This window comes from Oryctolagus cuniculus, chromosome 6 (assembly GCF_964237555.1).
Source record: "Oryctolagus cuniculus chromosome 6, mOryCun1.1, whole genome shotgun sequence".
Classification (NCBI taxonomy): Eukaryota; Metazoa; Chordata; class Mammalia; order Lagomorpha; family Leporidae; genus Oryctolagus; species Oryctolagus cuniculus.
In genome coordinates this window covers 62,598,449-62,616,454 of record NC_091437.1, presented here as the reverse complement: position 1 = coordinate 62,616,454, position 18,006 = coordinate 62,598,449, and the positions used below count along the sequence as shown (strand labels likewise).

Below are 18,006 nucleotides of genomic sequence, written 5' to 3'. Positions count from 1 at the left end.
AGTGCTCAATACCCACTCAACTGTCCGCGTTTTTCAAAAGAGAAAACTGAAGAACATTCGGGCAAAGCTTAGCAAGGCAGCTCAAGGTCCCTCAAAGCACCGCTGAGCCCGGCACCCCGCACAACTCCCAAGCCAGCCGCAGTATTGCCTCCCCGCTCTGAGCACGCCGCAGCTTCCCCGCTCCCCCACCCGCCACCGCCTCCGCGCGCCCCTCGGTCCCTAGCGGCGCGTCGGAGCCGCCCCTGGAGGCTCCCGGGCTCCGCGGAGATGTCACCCTCCCCGCCCCCTGTCAGTCAGGCCGAGGGGGCGGCGCAGCCGCCAGGGGGGGCGCTGAGCTCAGAGCTGCCGCAGCGCGCGAGCCGGAGCCCGAGAACAGCCGAGCGCAGCGCGCGAGCGAGCAGGGCGCCAGCGGCGAGCGGTGGCCGGCGACGCACCGAGGTCCGCGCATTGCTGCGCCCCAGCTCAGGGCCCCGCGACCCGAGCGCCTGGACACGGCCTGATTGCCCAACGACTCTGAGCCCGCCCGGCCCGGCTTCACCGAGCCCCCGCGTCCGCCAGCCGCAGCCGCCGCTCCGCCGCCAGCCCCGGCCCCGCATCCAGGTGAGGCGGCCGCGCGCCCGCCGGGCGCTGAGGATGGAGAAGGGGATGGGGAGGCCGGGGGGGACCGCGACGGGATGAGGAAGAGGGCGGGAAGGAGTTAGGCAGCCAACTGAGGACTGCGCGTCAGGGTGAACCCCTGGGATGTGTGACTGCCCCCCGGGGTTTGCACCTGCTTGTGCGGCCGTGTGGACGTGCGTCCGTGCCCGTGTGTGGGGGGCGTCCGTGCGCGTGTGGACGCCTGAGTGGCCTCTCTGTGCACGTGAGCGTGTCCGTGGTGTGTTTGTGTGCATGGCTGTGGGACGGGCGCGTGTGCACAGTCTTCGCGCCGAGCCGGGCACTCCGGTTCCGCGGGGCTGCAGGTTGCAGGGCTCCGGATAACCGAGGCGGGGGCCCCTCCCGCGTCCCTGGGTTTCAAGGACGCCAGGATTCGTCGCGGCCCTGAGGCCTCGTACTGGGGAGAGGGGTGGCGTGGGAGGGGACTGCTGGCCTCGGGGAGGGAGAGGAGCGGGCGCCCGGTCCCTCGGGAGAGGCTGGGGTGAGCGCCCCGGTGCCCGAGTGTTCGCCCTCCTCAGGCTCCAGGATGGACGTGTTCATGAAGGGCCTGTCCATGGCCAAGGAGGGCGTTGTGGCTGCTGCTGAGAAAACCAAGCAGGGGGTCACCGAGGCGGCGGAGAAGACCAAGGAGGGCGTCCTCTACGTCGGTGGGCCGGGGGCAGGGCTCCGGGAGCGCGTTCCGAGGGTGTGGGCTGGGGGTCCTCACAGGGAGTGGGATATGAGTCAGCAGATAGGGCTTGGTCAGCAGGGGTCACTGGGGACATGGCAGGCAGACAGGCGGGCAGGGACGGAGTGGGGATTGCTGAGGGTGGGGTCGGAGCCCATGGCCTCCTTTCCAGCCTGGAGCCCTGTCTCTGAGGGAAGTAGAGTGATAGGTCGCAGTGCCCACTGCCTCAAGTCATGCTGTCAGCCCATTCCACAGATGGGGAAACTGGGCTCTCACTACCTTGCCCAAGGTCACACAGCTGGGTGAAACCTGAAGGTGGAGGTTTCCACCGGATTGTAGAGACTCGGAAGTCCCGCCCCTACCTCCCTGGCCCATCCTCTTGAATTCCTGGGGCTCCCTCCTGCCCTCCTCCCCAGCTCCCTCCAGGACTGAGTTTCTCTCCGGGCGCCCCTGCTTCCCAGTGCCTGTGGTTCTGCTGTGGCCAGCTCTCCCCACATCCACCCTCCTCGCAGCTGCCAGCTGGTGCCAGGATTTAGGAGGCTGGGTTGGTTAAAATCTCCCACCCTGAGCGAGAAAGGAGACTGAGACTGCAGGGTCATTTACATAAAGGGAGGGAAGGCTGGAGACCCATTCAGTGACTCAGGGCTCGCCCAGGTGCAGCAAGCATAATTATCTCCTGTGCGGGCTCCAGTAGGGCTGGACACCTTGCCCAAGGTCGTGGCAGATTTGGGTTGTCCCTACTATGTGCCAGGCATTGTGTGAATGCTGGGGCTGAATCAGTTGGCCAGGGACAAAGGCACCTGCCCTCCAGAGAAGGTGGCAGAGAGCACTTCAATAGCGAGAACTGACAAGGGGTGGCAGGCAGGGGTGGGGACCACTCTGGGGCAAGGTTGAAAAAGGGGCTGCCTGAGGAGCTGGCTTTGGAGCTGAACCCTGAACAACAAGGTAGCAGGTGGGAGAAGGCAGAAAAGGCAGGTGCAAAGGCCCCGCGGTGGGCTGGACAGCCACCGGAGAGCAGGAGGTAGCCGTAGACAATTGGATGACGCAAATGGGCAACAGCCAATTCACTAGGAGGCTCTTCTAGGACATTGATGTCAGTGAGGGGCTGCTGTGATCAGATTTCATTCAGGCTTCCAGGGACAGAACCCACTAGGGGCCGCACAGCCGCTGGCTGAGGGTGGCTGGGGTGAGGGCAGTAGCACCAGCAGAATGCCTGAGCCTACGTCTGCCTGACCCCAGCTCTGGCCTCCTGCCCCTTTACTCCTGCCACCCTGACCCTGCCACTCTGCTAAATGTCTCAGCCTCTCCAGGTCTTCCTGCCACTCCCCTTAGATTGGCACCTCCTGCTTCTCCCCCTGCCCAGGAGCCCTGGTGTCTTCTCCCAGTCCCTACGTATTAAAGCCTCAGCTCCCTGTAGTCTGGTACTCGATGCCTTCCCTGGTCCTGCCCTGGTCTATGCTCCCAGCTGCCTTTCTCACAGACCCATGGCTCCTAGCACATGGCTCTGAAAACACAAGTCGCTGTGCCTGCCTGCCTGCCTGGCTCCCTGAGCCTGGAACACCCTCCTGAGTCTCCTGTCCAAACAACCACCTGCTCCTTCTCAAGGGAGAGATGTCCCCGCCGCACTCACAAACCCCGGGAGGCTGGGGGTGCTCTCCCTGGGACCTGAGGTCTAGGGTGTGACTCTGCCCTTCTCCTGCCCCCTTCAGACCGTGAGCCATGAGCGCAGGGCCTGACACACAGCAAGCGCCAGTAGCTGTTTGCAGGAGGAAAGAATGGGGTGGGAGGTGTTGCCGTCGCCTCTCTCTGCCTCTACGCTATTGCTGGCATGGGCTTCAGCCTGTGCAGGTGCCAGTGTCCAGACCTACGGACTGTAGTAGGGAGAGCAGGCTCCCCACTCCTCCGAGGGCTCCACCCCTCGCCCCACATCAGGTGCTCTTGCCTTTCCCACATTTGATGTCACCAGGTTGCTGCCAGCTGAGGCTGGGATGCCAGTCCCATCTGCACGCCCCCCTAGACCCACCCTGTACCTAAGACACCCCACTTTGGCCAGAGGAAGGGTTTGCCCCTTATGGGGAAGAGACTTTGGAGATAGTGGAGTGAGAGGAGGGGGCACATGGGCAGCCTTGCACTGTGTGATGCGTAGCTTGGTGGCCCCTCAGCTCCATCCCTTGCCTGCCTCCTCCCTGACCCCCCCCCCCATCCTGGGCTGCACACTCACAGAATGAGCGGGAGCTGGAACTTGGAGGTCCCTTGAGTGCCCGTGCAGCCACTCACTAACTGGGGCCCTCCCCAAGCTTCCGAGGGCCACGTGTGACACAGGAACAATAACAGCAGATCCCAAGGGCAGAACCCAGATCCCAGGGCTGGGGGCAGGCCAGGAGTTCTGCACAGTGCTGGCCCTCAGTGGAAGGCCTGAGGCAGGACACGTGGGCACTGGCATGCTGAGAAGAAAGGGGGTCAGCAGGGTGGCTGGGACGGCAGCCGCCCGATGCCCACTCTGTAGCACTGTGCCCCTCCGTTCAGCACTCTTACCTGTGTTCCTTTTTTCTCCCTGCAGGAAGCAAGACCCGAGAAGGGGTGGTACAAGGTGTGGCCTCAGGTACCAGCCCCGCCCCAGCCCCACCCCCTCCCCCACCCTGGGCCCTGTGGTCTGCTGAGATCCAGAGGGCAGGGCTGGGAAAGGGAGGGTGAGGTCCCAAGACTTCTTGGGTGCTCCCTGGGGGGGAGGGCAGACCCTAGGACACCAGACAGCAGGGGCAGGGGCATCTATGCCTCCTCTACCCTGGCCCCCAAACCCCTCCCCCAACCCCCTCCCTGCTCTAGTGGCTGAGAAAACCAAGGAGCAGGCGTCACATCTGGGAGGAGCTGTGTTCTCTGGGGCTGGGAACATCGCAGCTGCCACAGGGCTGGTGAAGAGGGAAGAGTTTCCTACTGATCTGAAGGTAAGAGATCCTCAGGATACACACACACACACACACACACACACCCCAGGCCACCAAGCAAGCCGGCCCCTGCTGCCCCCACTCTCCCAGTGCCTGCCAGCCTGCAGCACCAACAACCTGGCCTCCTGCTCCAAACGGCTGCATGGGAGACTTTGCCCATAGTGAGGTAGATGCGTGCATGTGCAGTCTCCCAGTGACCGGGACCCCATCTGGCTGTCTCTGGGCATCCTGCTGGCCAGCGGGGCCCGTACCACATCTGGCGACATCTGCATGTGCCGCCTGGTGTCCACTCATTTCTTTCTGCTTGACAAGTGTCCACGCCAGAGAACAGTTCTAGCGGTACGGCAGTGGGCGGGTCCCACCTGCATGCAGCTGACAGGGTACTAGGCGAACACAGTGAAAAGGAAGCGAATGTACAAGATGGTTTCAGACAGGGAAGAAACGACAACAAGCGGACGCGACAGTCCAGCAGTGAGCAGGCTACTGTAGCTAGAAGGGCTTCTCTGGGGAGGTGATATTTGAGCTGAAGCCTGAGGGATGAGAGAGAAGCAGCCGTGAGCAAATGTGTGGGAAGTGCATTTCAGGTGGTGGGAATAGCAAGTACGAAGGCTCTGAGGCAGGTGTGAACCATGGTGAGGTGGGGGTGATCTCTGTGTCATGCGGTAGTGCGGGCGTGTCTCCCCAAGCGGTGGTGGTGGCTGCTCTGTGCACACAGAGGTCCCTCTCAGGACACCCTGCGGGGTAAGAGCTGTGAGCTCTTAGAGCCCCACAGAGCTGGGTGTGGATCCCAGCTCCACCACTTCCTGGCTGTGTACCCTGGGCAGGGGTTGGGGTGGGGGTGGGGCACCCCACCCTGGCTCTGAGCCTCATGATGGAAGAGGAATGCAGTGGGGCTCTTGTGCAGATTGGAGATAAAGTAATCAGAAGCCCTCCAACCCAGCGCGTACATCAGAATCACCAAGGGAAAAGACACACACACACACACATGCACACACACAAACGCATACACACAGGCACTCACACGCACCAGGCTCCTCTCCTCCGGCTTCTGAGTCAGTGGGTCTCAGGCGAAGCCCGAGAATCTGCACTTCCAACAAGAAGTCCCCTGGGGATGCTCCCCGTGCAGTTCCGGGGAGCACGCCGCCGTGAGGATCATGATAGAGCGCAGCAAGAGTGTGGCGGTGGGATTGCGCCAGCAGCTCACATCTGTCCCCAGGGGGTCCCGTGAGTGCAGGTGTGTGGGGAAGTGTGCCGTGACCTGCCCACGTGCGTACAGCCCTTCCGCAGTGGGTGCTCAGTGCCTGCCCGTGGACACGAGCAGACTCTGCCTCCATGCAGGGAGGGGCGATTTTGTCAACGTTTGGTTTGGGTGATCAGCACCACGCATTCAGCACACGCATGTCGGTAGGGCTGAGGGAGCCTCCACTCCCCCCCTCCACTCCAGACATCTTGCACAGTTGGTTCCTTCCGCTGTGGGATGCCTGGGTCTTCTTTCCTTGAAGGTGCGCCACGTCCCCAGGAGGAAGGCACCATACCTAGCCCATTTCGCAGCTGAAGGAACTGAGGCTCGCAGAGCTAAAATGATTTGCCTGAGATCCTGGTGCTGACACAGGGCCAGGTCCTGTGCTGACAGCTGGGGTGCCCAGGCACACAGCAAGCCTCAGGTATCCGCCTGCAGGCTCTCTGAGCTCCTGCCTCCTTGCCCATGCCCCCAAGGCTGCTCTCTCAAGGGAGTTCAAACAACAGAGGGAAGGCAGGCAAGTCCACGGTCATCATTTCTGAGTCTCTGCTCCCTTCCCAAACACGATGGTGGCATCTGCACCGCAGGCCTAGCGAGCAGACAGCTCTCCCCATATTTCCCACCCGGGGCTGCTGAGATCAGAGATGCGAGGACTAGCCAGTGGCCAGGCTGGGGTGGGTCAAGGGGACTTTTACTGAAGGGCAGCCTGCCTACGCCGAAAACCAGCAGCTCCACTTGTTTGCACCAAGGGAGCCCCCATGGAACCAGGAGCCAGCCCAACACATAGCACATCCCCCCTCCCCTGCCAGAGGCCACCTCGTGGCCCCTCCCAGTCCTTACTGTCAGCATGGCCAGGACATGGGTGAGACAAGTGTCCCAGGTGCTCACTCGGGGCAGAGTGGGGGTGGGGCCTCATGTGCATGGCTCAAAGAGGGACTGCCTTCCTAACACCTGGGCCTGGGTGCCTCACAGACGGCCCCCTCACTCCCCCTCTGTCCTGGCCCTGCCTATCCCCACCCCCACCTCTACGGGAACTGCTTGCTAACTTCCAGCCGCACAAATCAGGTGGGTGTTTTTTTAACTTCATGTGAAGGGCTTCAAAAAGTGCATGTTCTTCTGTACCTGCTTCTTTCATTCACCATGTACATTTGCGAGGTTCCGCCCTGCCCACGTCCTCAGTGTCACCTTCATTCTTACTGTGTAGGCTCCCACTGCACGCCCATCCTACTGCCACTGGACAGCGAGGTTGTTGTTGATCAATGTGCTTATGCTAGGATTAAAAAAAAAAAAGATTTATTTATTAACTTACGGGGGTGGGGGGAGAAAGTCTCCAAATGCTTGCTTTACTCACCAGTCAGCCACAATTGCCAGGGCTCGTCCAGCCCAAAGCCAGACTGGAGTTCCCATCTGGGTGCAGGGTCGTCTTCCACTACTTTCCCAGGCACGTTAGCAGGGAGCTGGATCGGAAGTGGAGCTGCAGGGATGTGAACTGTTGCTCTGATGTGGAATTCTGATATGGGATTCCAGCATCACAGGCAGTGGCTTAACCCACTGTGCCACAACACCAGCCCCATCAAGCTGGGGTTTTTAGCACCATGATTCTTCCCTAGATTCTGGGTGACTTGGAGCAAAATAATATTTCCCTATCCTGGGCTTGATGTACCCTCCTCTACAGTTAGGGGGAAGGAGCCAGGTCAGGAGCTGTAAACCTGAATGTCCACAGGGCCCACCTGGACAGGTACTCTGAAGGAACCATTATTGGGGTAGGTCTGGGGGCAGCTGGAGTACCAACTTCTCAGTGCCAATCCCCCAAGGTCCCAAGCATGTGCCTGGCCACATGTAGCCATGCACGACCCTGGAGTTATTTTGTCTGTGTGTAGCTAACTCAGTCCTGTGTTTGTGCACATACATGCACTCACCTACAGGTGGCCAGCCACATCTCTCTCTCTCTCTCTCTCTCTCTCTCTCTCACACACACACACACACACACACACACACCGGTCCCTGTCTGGGCAGCAGACGCAGGGGGGAGGGGGAGTCTTAGCTCACACATCCAAGCAACACTATGAGCTGTTGCTCCCAGCTTATCTTAAAATAGCAACAGCGAAGAAACCAGGCCACACAGGGCCCTGGGGGAGGGATGGGCGGAAGCAGCAGAGGAATGGCTCAGAGCCCCTGCCCAGCCCTGTCCCTGAACCTCCGTCTCCCACCAGCCCTGGAGGGGGCATCCGGGGTTCTCCCTTGGGGTCCTGAGGCTGAGCACAGCGCCTGCCTCCCAGGAGTCAGGGGAAAAGGGCGACTGAGCAAGCTGTCCCCACATGCAGTCCAAATGGCGGAGGCGCAGGAAGCGGCCAGATGCTGGGGGGAGGGGCAGAGAGAGCCCGTTGCCCCCTCCACTCCCAGCGGATTTGGCGGGTTTCCACCCTTCACACCTCCACCACATGGCCAAGGCACTCCAAATAAACAACTTGATTAAACATGCTCCTGGCACCGCCAACCCACCCCAGCCTGCTCTCCACTTCCAAGCAGCCAAAAGCTTCCCCATGTGGGAATGGAGGCAACATCCCGGCTGCCCTCCCCAGCATTGACCCTCTCTTCCCCACAGCCAGAGGAAGTGGCCCAGGAAGCCGCTGAGGAGCCGCTGATTGAGCCCCTGATGGAGCCGGAAGGGGAAAGTTATGAGGAGCCACCGCAGGTGAGGGCGGCAGGGCTGGGTGGGACTTCCGGCTGCCTCCGCAGGTGGGATGGGAGGACCCTGGTCCAACCCAGGCCCCAGGAGGTGGGAGCAGGGAGGGGAGAGCAGATGGATAAGAGGACAGCGCCCCAGACTCCCCTGCCTGGGACTCTCTTGGCTGTCGGGGACTCCAGGCTCCTCTTCTGCCCGGGAGAGGGACAGGGACCTGGGGCCGCTGGTGGCCGCTTGGTCTCCAACCTCTCCTCCCTGTTGCTCTTGTCTACGCCACCCCTCCCTCTGATGCAGGAGGACTATCAGGAGTATGAGCCAGAGGCGTAAGGGCCCAGGACGGCCGCCCACCAGCAGCACAATGCCGCCCTTGCCCCCGCCCCGCCCCCAGAGCCAGGGCTGACCCTCTGCCCCTTTCCCCGCAAACACGAGATCTTCCTTCCGCTCCGAGGCAGCCCCCTCGGAGCCCGTGTTAGTGTTTGTCCATCTGTCTGTCCTACCCGCCCGCGTCCAACCCTGGGGCACGAACGTGGCCGGGGCTGGGAGCCTCGCGCCCCCTCTCCCCCCCACCCCCGTCCCCAGCGTAGCCCCTCCCGTCCAGCGTCTGCGGATGTAGCATGTTCTCTGTGTTTTTAAACCAAGATCGGAAAGCGACGGCTCCTCCCCGCCCCCAGGGGAACCCGGGCAGCCCCCAGAGCACCCCACTCTCCTCCCAAGAACTTTTTTTTTTAAACCTAAAACCAGGAGCCAGGCTGTGCCGGCCCGGCCCGGCCCGAGCGCGGGCGTCGAGTGTTGTGATCGTGGCAGGAGCGCCCCTACCCCTGTGTGAGCGTGTCCCGGGCGGGCGGGCCCGGCCGCCCCCCCGCGTGTCCATGAATAAAGCCAATCTGTCCGTAGCCAGCGCCGAATGGGCAGGGCTGGGCTGGGTGCGGGGTGACAGCGTCAGATGGGCTCCCGCTCTGCTCGTTGGGGGTCAGGCACGCTAGGCCCATACACAAAACTGACCATCTCGGGCCTCAGCTGCCCCCTCTCCTACCCCATTCCCGGGCATGACCCGAGGCGCAGGGGTTCTCCAGGGGCTGGGACACGCATTCGCTAGGAGGCGGGAGGGTAGCTTCGGGCGCCACCTGCTGGGCCGTAAAGCGGTGACCGGGGAGCCGGGGCCGAGGGCCACCCGTCCAGCCGCGCAGGCGCGCCGAGGCCCCAGCTTGCACGGACCTGCGTGCACGTTCGCCCGCCCTTGCGCACCAAACCCAGGTTAAGCGTGCAGAGCCGCACGCACTTAACGGCTGCATCAAGCCCGCGGCGCCGGTGCCGAACGGCACTGTCCCACTCCGGAACGGGTACACGCACACCTGCCCAGCGCGAAAAGACCCACCGAAGGGGAGGGGAGATAGGCAGATGCCCTGGGGGAAGAGGGCAAAACTCCTACATCCGGAAGGGCTCCCGCTGGAGACCTAGGCTGATGATGGGCGAGGGTCGGAAAAATCTGAGAAACTGGCCAGGCGCTTGGGAGCGGATCAGGATAGGCACCAGGGGGCCCCCTACACCGCTTCCGAGCGAGGAAGACCGGGACCACTGCACTGCGGGTTCTGCTCCGAGGCCCCGCCCCTGCCATGCGAAAGCGCTGCCTTTATTGGCACAGAAGCTGCCTGCACCGAGACCCCGCCCTCACACTGCGGAGGCCCCGCCTCCCTGCTCGGCCCCCCCCCCGCCCCTCTTCTGCGGCAGCGGCCCCGCCCCGCCCTGCAGTGGAAGCCCGGCCTGGCCTTGCCGCAGAGACCTCCAGCTCGCCCGCGCAAGACCCCGGACGCCTCCGTGCCTGCGGGAGCGTCCGTCCCTGCAGCCCCGAAGCGGGAGAAGCTTGCTCCGTTTAATAAGTCTCCACGTATTAGCGCTTCTTGCCCTGAGTCCTTGGGGGCTAGAGGCTATGCAAAGCCTGGGCAAGGCTTGAGCGCTGCCCGCTGGGTTTCCGGAAGCGGGAGGCAGCCGTGGGCGGGACGTGCTGAGGACAGACCCGCGCGGGCTTGGAGCCTCCGCCGCTGCCCTCCCTTTTGGCTGACCTGAGACGCGGCCCTGTGCCCGCGAGGATTGGAGACTCCGCCCTCGGGCTGAGTTTGGCACAAGGTTTTACAGTTTTAAGACGTGAATACCTTTGGGTTGGGCACACCTGTTCCAGTGGCCTCTGTCCCTCACTATTGTATTGCGCCCGGTGCTGTGGGCACTACCCTCCTTGAGACCTGCTCGCCTTTAAAGAATTGGAGTCAGCCCCTGAGCCCATTTGTAGACACCCAAACCAGGTTCACCATCTGGCCCGTGGGGAAATGCGCTTCTCCCTCGCGATGCCAAGCCTCTCACCTGACCCTACTGAGAAGGTTCTGCCCACAAACCAGTGCTCCGCTCTGCCCCGGGGTCACTCTAAACCCGCCCCAGGCACAGGTCCAGGGGCCCCCGCAGAAGACACAGCTCAGGGTCCCAACTGCAGTGCAAACAGCCCGCACGTGAGCCCAGGCACGTGTGGGCTTCACACAGGGTAGAGCCATGTGCTGAGTGCCCAGTACGTATGGCTCTTCTCTGCATTCATTTCACTCCAAACCATCCTCAAGACTTCCTGGCCAGGAGCTCTACTGAGAGGCCAGAGAGACACAGTTACCTACCTGAGGTCATATTGATCCCCCAAGCCCGACCCCCCCCCCCCAAAAGCTCAACTCCTTTGAAATTTCCAAAAGAGAATGGCTGTGGCTGTGAGTGGAGGGGACAAACAGCAGATGACAACAATAAGAAAATGTGGAGGCAGCAGCGGGGTTTACAGACACCTGGGCCATTTGAGGTGGACTGGGAGGAGGCTGTGTGCGTGGGTGGTGGTGAGCGGTGTGCATGTCTCCATGTGCGGTCCGGGCATGGGGATGTACCATGTCTGGATCTGTGTTCACGTGTGTACACAGGTGTGTGCGTGTGGTGTGCCTTCACGGAGTGATCTCACATTGCACACCGTGCACCTGCTCCGCTCTGAGGAGTGAGCGGCTTCAGGAACAGCCCTGCAGGCTGCTGCCCGGACAGAGCGCACCTCCGGGCAATCCCAAAGTCATCCCCAGATCCGGGGAACACAAGTTCAGCTGGAGTTTTACAAAAAACATAAAGAAAGCGGAGGTGCCAGACCAGCACAGGAAGGGGCTGGTGCACACGGTTGAAGAAAGGTGGCCAGCTCAGGTGCTGGAGGAGGCGAGGCTGGAGCTGAAACCTGACTCAGAAGAGGGTGGGGTGGACAGGTGTTGCAGGTAGAGGAGGAACCCACTGCTCTGGTGTTCTCAGGAGCGAGTGGTCAGCAAGGCGAGCCTGGCCAGCCCTCCGCGCAGCCTGCCCCACCTCTCCCACCTGGGCAGCTGCTGTGCCCTCTGCCTGTTGAGAGCCTGCCCACTTCTCAGCTTCTCCTGCTTGAACAGAAGCGAGTCTGTGTCATCCCAACCACCTGCCTAGCTGTGCACAAAGACCCCCCACACATGCACCAGAATGCTGAGGACCCTGGCTGAGCAGCTCACCTGGAAACTGCCCTCTTCCCTGGGACAGGGCTGGGGACTGGCCCCGAAGCCCCCATCATTTGTCCGGCTCCCTGCCCCCACCTCCCATACTGCGGCTCCACAGCCTTCCCTGGAACTTTATTTTTGTTTTTTCCCTTCCCTATTTATAGCTCTCTCCCCTCCGAGCCATCCCTGCATCCATCCCGTTGCCTAGAAACCAGCTCTGGGCTGAGGGAGGGGGAAGGCCAGGCCCGAGCCCAGGCAGGGGGAGAGGAAGAGCTGTCACCCATTCCCCTCGCAGCACCACCCCCAGGCTCCCAGAAGCCCACCCCGCGCCCTCTGCCAGCACCACCGAATGGAAGCTCTTTGAAAGATAAAACAAAATGTGAAAAACAGCAGCCCCTGGGAAGTCCTTCACAAATTCTACAGACCGGGGATGACCCTGGTCTCTCTCAAGCCCATCCTGCTGGGGGCCTGCACGCATTACTTTTCCTAGGGGGAAATTGAGGGTTCAGGAAGCCCAGGTCCCACAACTGAAGCTTTCTCAGCAGGATCCACACACTGAATCTGTTGGCCTTAAGATATTAGCCTGAAACACGGAAAAGCTTTAAAAGCTTGCAGATCGCCGTAATCCATTCATTGCAGGAGGGGAAAAGAAAAAATGTTGCCACAGTCTCGCTAGACACCAAATCACTGGTCATACCTCTGTCCTGCCCCCTGCCGTGTATCCCCCACTCTGGGCCAGCACCTGGCTCAGTTACAGCTGGACTCCTGGTCTGACAGCTCGTCTACCCCAGATCCAATCAGGGAGCCTGAGCTACTTCCTAGCTGTCCTTCTTAGCAGCTGTGTGAGCTAGGGACGTTCACATAGCCTCTCTGAGCCTCGGTTTCCTCAGCTCCAAGGCGAGGGTGCTTCCTTCCTCCCCGGAGGACTGGAGATGAGTGAAAGCGCTGCTGTGAGGAAGCACTCTGTGGAGTGTAGCGTGCTATAAAACAGGAGCAGTTAATGCGAATCATTCATATTCTTATTGTCATTGTTAGAGCCAAGAGAGGGGCAGAGGAGCCCAAACAGACCCTGAAAGGGAGGGAGCCCAGTGTCTGGACAGAAGGACCAGACGTGAGGGGGCTGCCTGGGAGCACCTGAGGAGCATCATGCCCCCTTGTGCCTCATTCCTCCTTTTCAAGTGCCCCCTTCCCTACCCCTGCCCCAAGGTCCACTTCTGCCTTCTGGGCAGGATGGGGAGGGGGCTGCCAAGGAGCAGCTGGGCTGTGATATGGCCCCAGGGTGGAGCAGGTGCAGAGGTGAGTGGGGAGGCGGGGCTGTGTGGATAGAGGCTGTGCTCCTGTATGTCCAGACCAGGGTATCTTGTAAACAGCAGGGCAGCACAGTAAGGGCCAGAGTGCTGCATGCTGGGAAGGTGGAGTGCAAAGATGACCCCATGGGCATCCGTAATCTGGGCTGAGGGGACAGCAGGGTGTGTGGGTGTGGGTGTGGGCATGAGTGGCACTGGTTGCAAGGGGGAGTTTGACTGCCAACTCTACCGCTTTCCAGCTGTGTGACCCTGGAAGTTACTGAACCTCTCTGAACTTCAGCGCCCCCTCACTTATGAAATGAGATTAACAACAGTAGCATCTCAGTGTGACGGTGAGCTTGGAAGCACTTGGAAAGTGAGGAATGGTACACACCATGCTGTCCTTGGCAGGGAGCCCTGGCTTTCACCCCACACTCGTGACAATGGATGCACGTATGAGAGTCTGGAGGCAAGACTCGGGGCACAGGGCCTGGGCCAGAGCTTCCTGGGGGATCCTATGTTGTGTGTGCAGTCCTGAAGCAAGCACAAGAACTTTACAGAGTTGGGTTCTTTTGGCCGGCACCACTGCTCACTTGGCTAATCCTATGCCTGCGGCACTGGCACCCCAGGTTCTAGTCCTGGTTGGGGCGCCAGATTCTGTCCCAGTTGCCCCTATTCCAGTCCAGCTCTCTGCTGTGGCCTGGAAAGCAGTAGAAAATGGCCCAAGTGCTTGGGCCCTGCATCTGCGTGGGAGACCAGGAGGAAGCACCTGGCTCCTGGCTTCGGATCTGCACAGCGCACCGGCAGTAGCGGCCATTTTGGGGTGAACCAACAGAAGGAAGACCTTTCTCTCTGTCTCTCTCTCTCTCACTGTCTAACTCTGCCTGTCAGAAAGAAAGAAAGAGAGAGAGAGAGAGAGAGAAAGAAAGAAAGAAAGAGAGAAAGAAAGAAAGTTGGGCTCTTTTGGCACTGCCTGCTGTGTGATACCTCCAACTACACACACACACACACACACACACACACGCACACAGCATATGCTTGTGTGCACAGAGGCTGTGATTTGCAGAAATTCAGCCTACACAGGACCTGTGTCAAGCCAAAGGGGTCAGGAACCATGGATGCCATTGCGTTAGGAATCTCAGACCTACCTCTCTCTCTCTCTCTCTCCCTCCCCCTCCTCAATTTATTTTTATTTATTTGAAAGGCAGAGTTACAGAGAGACAGAGGGACAGACAGAAAGATCTTCCATCTGCTCATTCACTCCCCAAATGGCCCCAACAGCCAGGGCTGGGCCAGGCCAAATCCAGGAGCTTCCTCTGGGTCTCCCATGTCGATGCAGGGGCCCAAGCATGTGGGCCATCTTCTGCTGCTTTTCCCATGTGCATTAGCATGGAGATGGATCGGAAGTGGAGCAACCGGGACTTGAACCAGAGGCAATATGGCAGGCAATGGTGGTGTAACCCGAAATGCCACAGTGTAGGCTCCCAATCTCAGAGCTTCTCAAAAGCATTTTGCCCCTTGCAAAGCCAGAAGGAGGGTAGTTGGCCAGGCTCCCGGGGAGGGTGCACTGGGGTGTGAAACAGAAGTTCTTGACTGCGTTCCACAGCATGGATGTGAACATGACATGGACATGAGAGTGAGGGGGAGACAGCATGGGACACACACACATGCGTGTGTCAGGGTGGCCTCAGTGGTGGGCTGCCGTCTCTGCTCTGGTACAGCCTGCTTGTCTCCATGGAGCCTGTCGCCACACAAGCCTGCTTCTCAGAAAGTCACTGGGATTGTTTATTCCACCCCCGGCCTGGGTGCCAGCCAAGGAGCTGCCGACACTTGTTTATCTTCGGTGCGTCCGAGTGTGTGTGGCTCCCCGCCGCAGAGCACGCCAGGAGGCACACACAGAAGCCCGTGGGCATGAGTGACTAGGTTGGTCAGCACAGGGTGAGCCTGGACCTCAGGATGAGCCACAACCCCGGGCCCAGGCAGATGGTCACACGTGGGGACAAAGGCAACACCACCGATTTGGTAACCCCCAAACTTCTAGGGCCATGTGGGAGTCAGTCACCCTGAGTTGGGTCTTATGCTCTGACCACACCCCCAGAACAAATCACTGGACAGTGATTGGCCAGGCCTGTGTCACTCCCTGTCCTAGGACTGGCGGTGGGTGCTGTCCCTCCCCACAATATGAATTGGGAAACTGGAGGCTCTGTTTATGAAAGGGTGCACGTCCTGGCTCGCCCTGACTCTGGTGCTCCCACGGGGGTGTACACTACACCCAGCACTTGGTGTGTTGTCTTTCCCTCTGTCCTCCCATAGCTCCAAGAGCCAAGTGCTACGCGAGGTGAAGCCGAGACTCAGAGAGCTCCATCAAGGCCACATGGCTAAGGACTGCGAAGTCAGACAGAATCCTCTCTGACTCCCTCCGTCCCCGCCTGAGCTCCTCCTCTGCTCTAGCATGTGTTTTGTTTTGTTGTCTGGAATTTCTCATTTTATTATTTTTATAGATTTATTTGTTTGTTTGAAAGGCAGTCAGAGAGAGAGAGAGAGAGAGGGAGAGACAAAGGGTAAAAGAAATCTTCCATCCGCTGGCTCAGTTCCTAAATGACCTTAACAGCCAGGATGGGGCCAGGTCAAAGCCAGGAGCCTAGAGCTTCCTCCAGATCTCCCACATGGGTACGGGGGCCCAAGCACTTGCGCCATCTTCCGCTGCTTTCCCAGACGCATTAGCAGGGAACTGGATCAGAAGTGGAGTAGCCAGGACTCCAACCGGCACTCACATGGAATGCCAGTGTTGCAGGCAGTGGCTTAACCCATGGCACCAATAAGGCTGGCCCCTGGAAATTTTCATGTAAAAAATGTGTTTTTTTTTAATTAACAAGTCCCTATGGAATGACAGTAGTCAGGGAGTGTGACAGAGGACAGATGGGAAGAGACACTGAAGCTGCCTGCTTAGCAGAGCCCTGAGTGCACCCCTTGGATACCCTCACCATTCCAGCGCCCACCAGCAGGTCTCCCAACAGCCAGGACCTGCACCTTTGTCAGAGATGCTCTCAGACTCCTGAGGACAAGAAAGACTGGGAATCAACACCCAACCACACACAACACACCCCAGGGACAGCCCTAACCAACACCTGCCAGGTGCTGGGCTACAAATACCCCAGCTCCTTGGCCCTCGGATAGGAGAATTCGGAAGTGTGTGTTAGTAGTCTCTTTTCCATTGCTGTAATGGCATACCTGACTCTGGGTGCCTATGGAGAAAAGAAGTTGTTCAGCTGACAGTCTTGAAGGCTAGAAATCCAAGACTGGGCAGCTCCAGTGAGGGCCTAATGAAAGATGTCTTTACCACACTGCTGGACAGGAAGCTGTTGCATAGGTCACTGCGTCCTCATGAGAACGGACCCAGGGTTCCCTGAGAGTTATCTTCACCCTTCCCAAGGGCAGCGCCCTCGGTGACCTGTGGACCTCCCACCAGCCCTCACCTTTTAAAGGCCCCACCAGGCACTGAGGACCACGACCCCCACACGTAAACCTCTGGGGAACAAACTGCATCCAAAGCACTACAGAGCCTCGGCCCCAACTCCCAAGCCTTCCTGCAGGACAAAGCTCCACTTACCCACCGCAGTAGCTGCCTTAGTGATGATGGCTTGTTGGCTGCCTTCCCTCCCTGGGTCACCTGCCCACGCCCTGAGCACAGGCCTCCAGTCTACATCCCAGGGTCTAAGAGCCGCCCCAGGGCTCTGCATCCCATCCTCCCCTTCCACCCTGAGCATCCAGGCCCAGGCTGGTGGGTCTCACTCTGGTATCTCCTCTTCCCTCTCTGCTGGTGCTTCTCAACAGGACCATCAAATTGCCTCCATCTTTGCTTCTGTACGACCTACCTCCTTTCTCTCTCAAAGCTCAGACTTCTCAAGAAATGGCCCACTTGCCCATTCCACTTCCTCCTTGTCACACCCTCCTCATCCTCCCCTCCACCAGTCAATCTGCTGGTTCACTTCCCAGATGGCTGCATGGCCAGATCTGGGCTTGTCCAAAGCCAGGAGCCAGGAGCTTCTTCCAGGTCTCCCATGCAAGTGCAGGGGCCCAAGGACTTGGGCCATATCCTGCTGCCTTCCCAGGCCATAGCAGAGAGCTGGATCAGAAGTGGAGCAGCCAGGACTCCAACCTGTGCCCATATGGGATGCCAGCACAGCAGACACTGGCTTTACCCATTACACCACAGCACCAGCCCTCTCACTGCCTTTGAATGCCATACTCTGTCCTCCTGATGCGGCTGGCACAGCCCTCCTGGAACATGCTCCCCCTGGCCTTGGAGACGCCACACTTCTGAGTTTCTTCCAGCTTCGCAGACCTTTGTTTCTCATCCTAAGGCCCCAGTGCCCCACAATTGGTTTACACTCTCCTCTCCCATAGCCTCCCCACTCCACTCTCCATTAATGGGCTCCTACTGTGTCTCCAGATTGGCCACTCCAGAGCTTAGCTCCAGACTCACTTGTCTCTGTTGGGCCATCCAGAGCTCATCAGATGTCTGTCTTCCTTCCACCTGGCTCCCCACAGCAGAATATTGTGGAGACGGCTCCTCTCCCCTCATGCCCACATCCCCCCCTCCATGATCCATGATCAAGGCCTCTTGATTATACCCCTAAATAGACATTGATCCTGCCCCTTCCTCTCCAGCCGAGGCAACGTTGTTTTGATTTGGGCATCACTGTCGCTCACCTGAACAGGCTCCTCCTTCCTGCTCCTGTCCCCTGCTCTGCTCCAAGGGAGCCTTCTAGATCACTGGGTGATTCTCGCCACTTCGCACATCTAGTTGCCTTGCCCATGTACAATATGGAGCGAGCAGTGCCTACCTGGAAGGGCCATAGGGGGATGAAATGGAAGGATGGGTGTGGAATGAGCAAATTTCAGAAGAGGAAATACCAGGGCGCGGGTGCGCTGGCCACGGTGCTGAAAATCGGTCCGCAGTCTGAAGTTTTCCCCTTCCCCGGGCGGGTGCTGGCTGATGATGCT

The 18,006-nt window shown here is 59.7% G+C and overlaps 1 protein-coding gene across 2 annotated transcripts; it reads left to right on the top strand.

Moving 5' to 3' along the window:
• The first annotated feature begins 300 nt into the window (after positions 1-300).
• Positions 301-9,085, top strand: SNCB (synuclein beta). Of its 2 annotated transcripts, none has more exons than XM_051843648.2 (6): positions 301-600; positions 1,173-1,301; positions 3,882-3,911; positions 4,148-4,266; positions 8,112-8,201; positions 8,487-9,085. In XM_051843648.2, the coding sequence occupies exons 2-6, from the start codon at positions 1,181-1,183 to the stop codon at positions 8,517-8,519; spliced, it is 393 nt and encodes a 130-aa protein (XP_051699608.1). In that variant the 5' UTR covers positions 301-600; positions 1,173-1,180; the 3' UTR covers positions 8,520-9,085. The 2 variants fall into 2 exon arrangements, with proteins under 2 accessions (XP_051699608.1, XP_002710461.1); XM_002710415.5 differs by having other exon boundaries at positions 313-600; positions 3,882-3,923.
• The last annotated feature ends 8,921 nt before the right edge of the window (positions 9,086-18,006 follow it).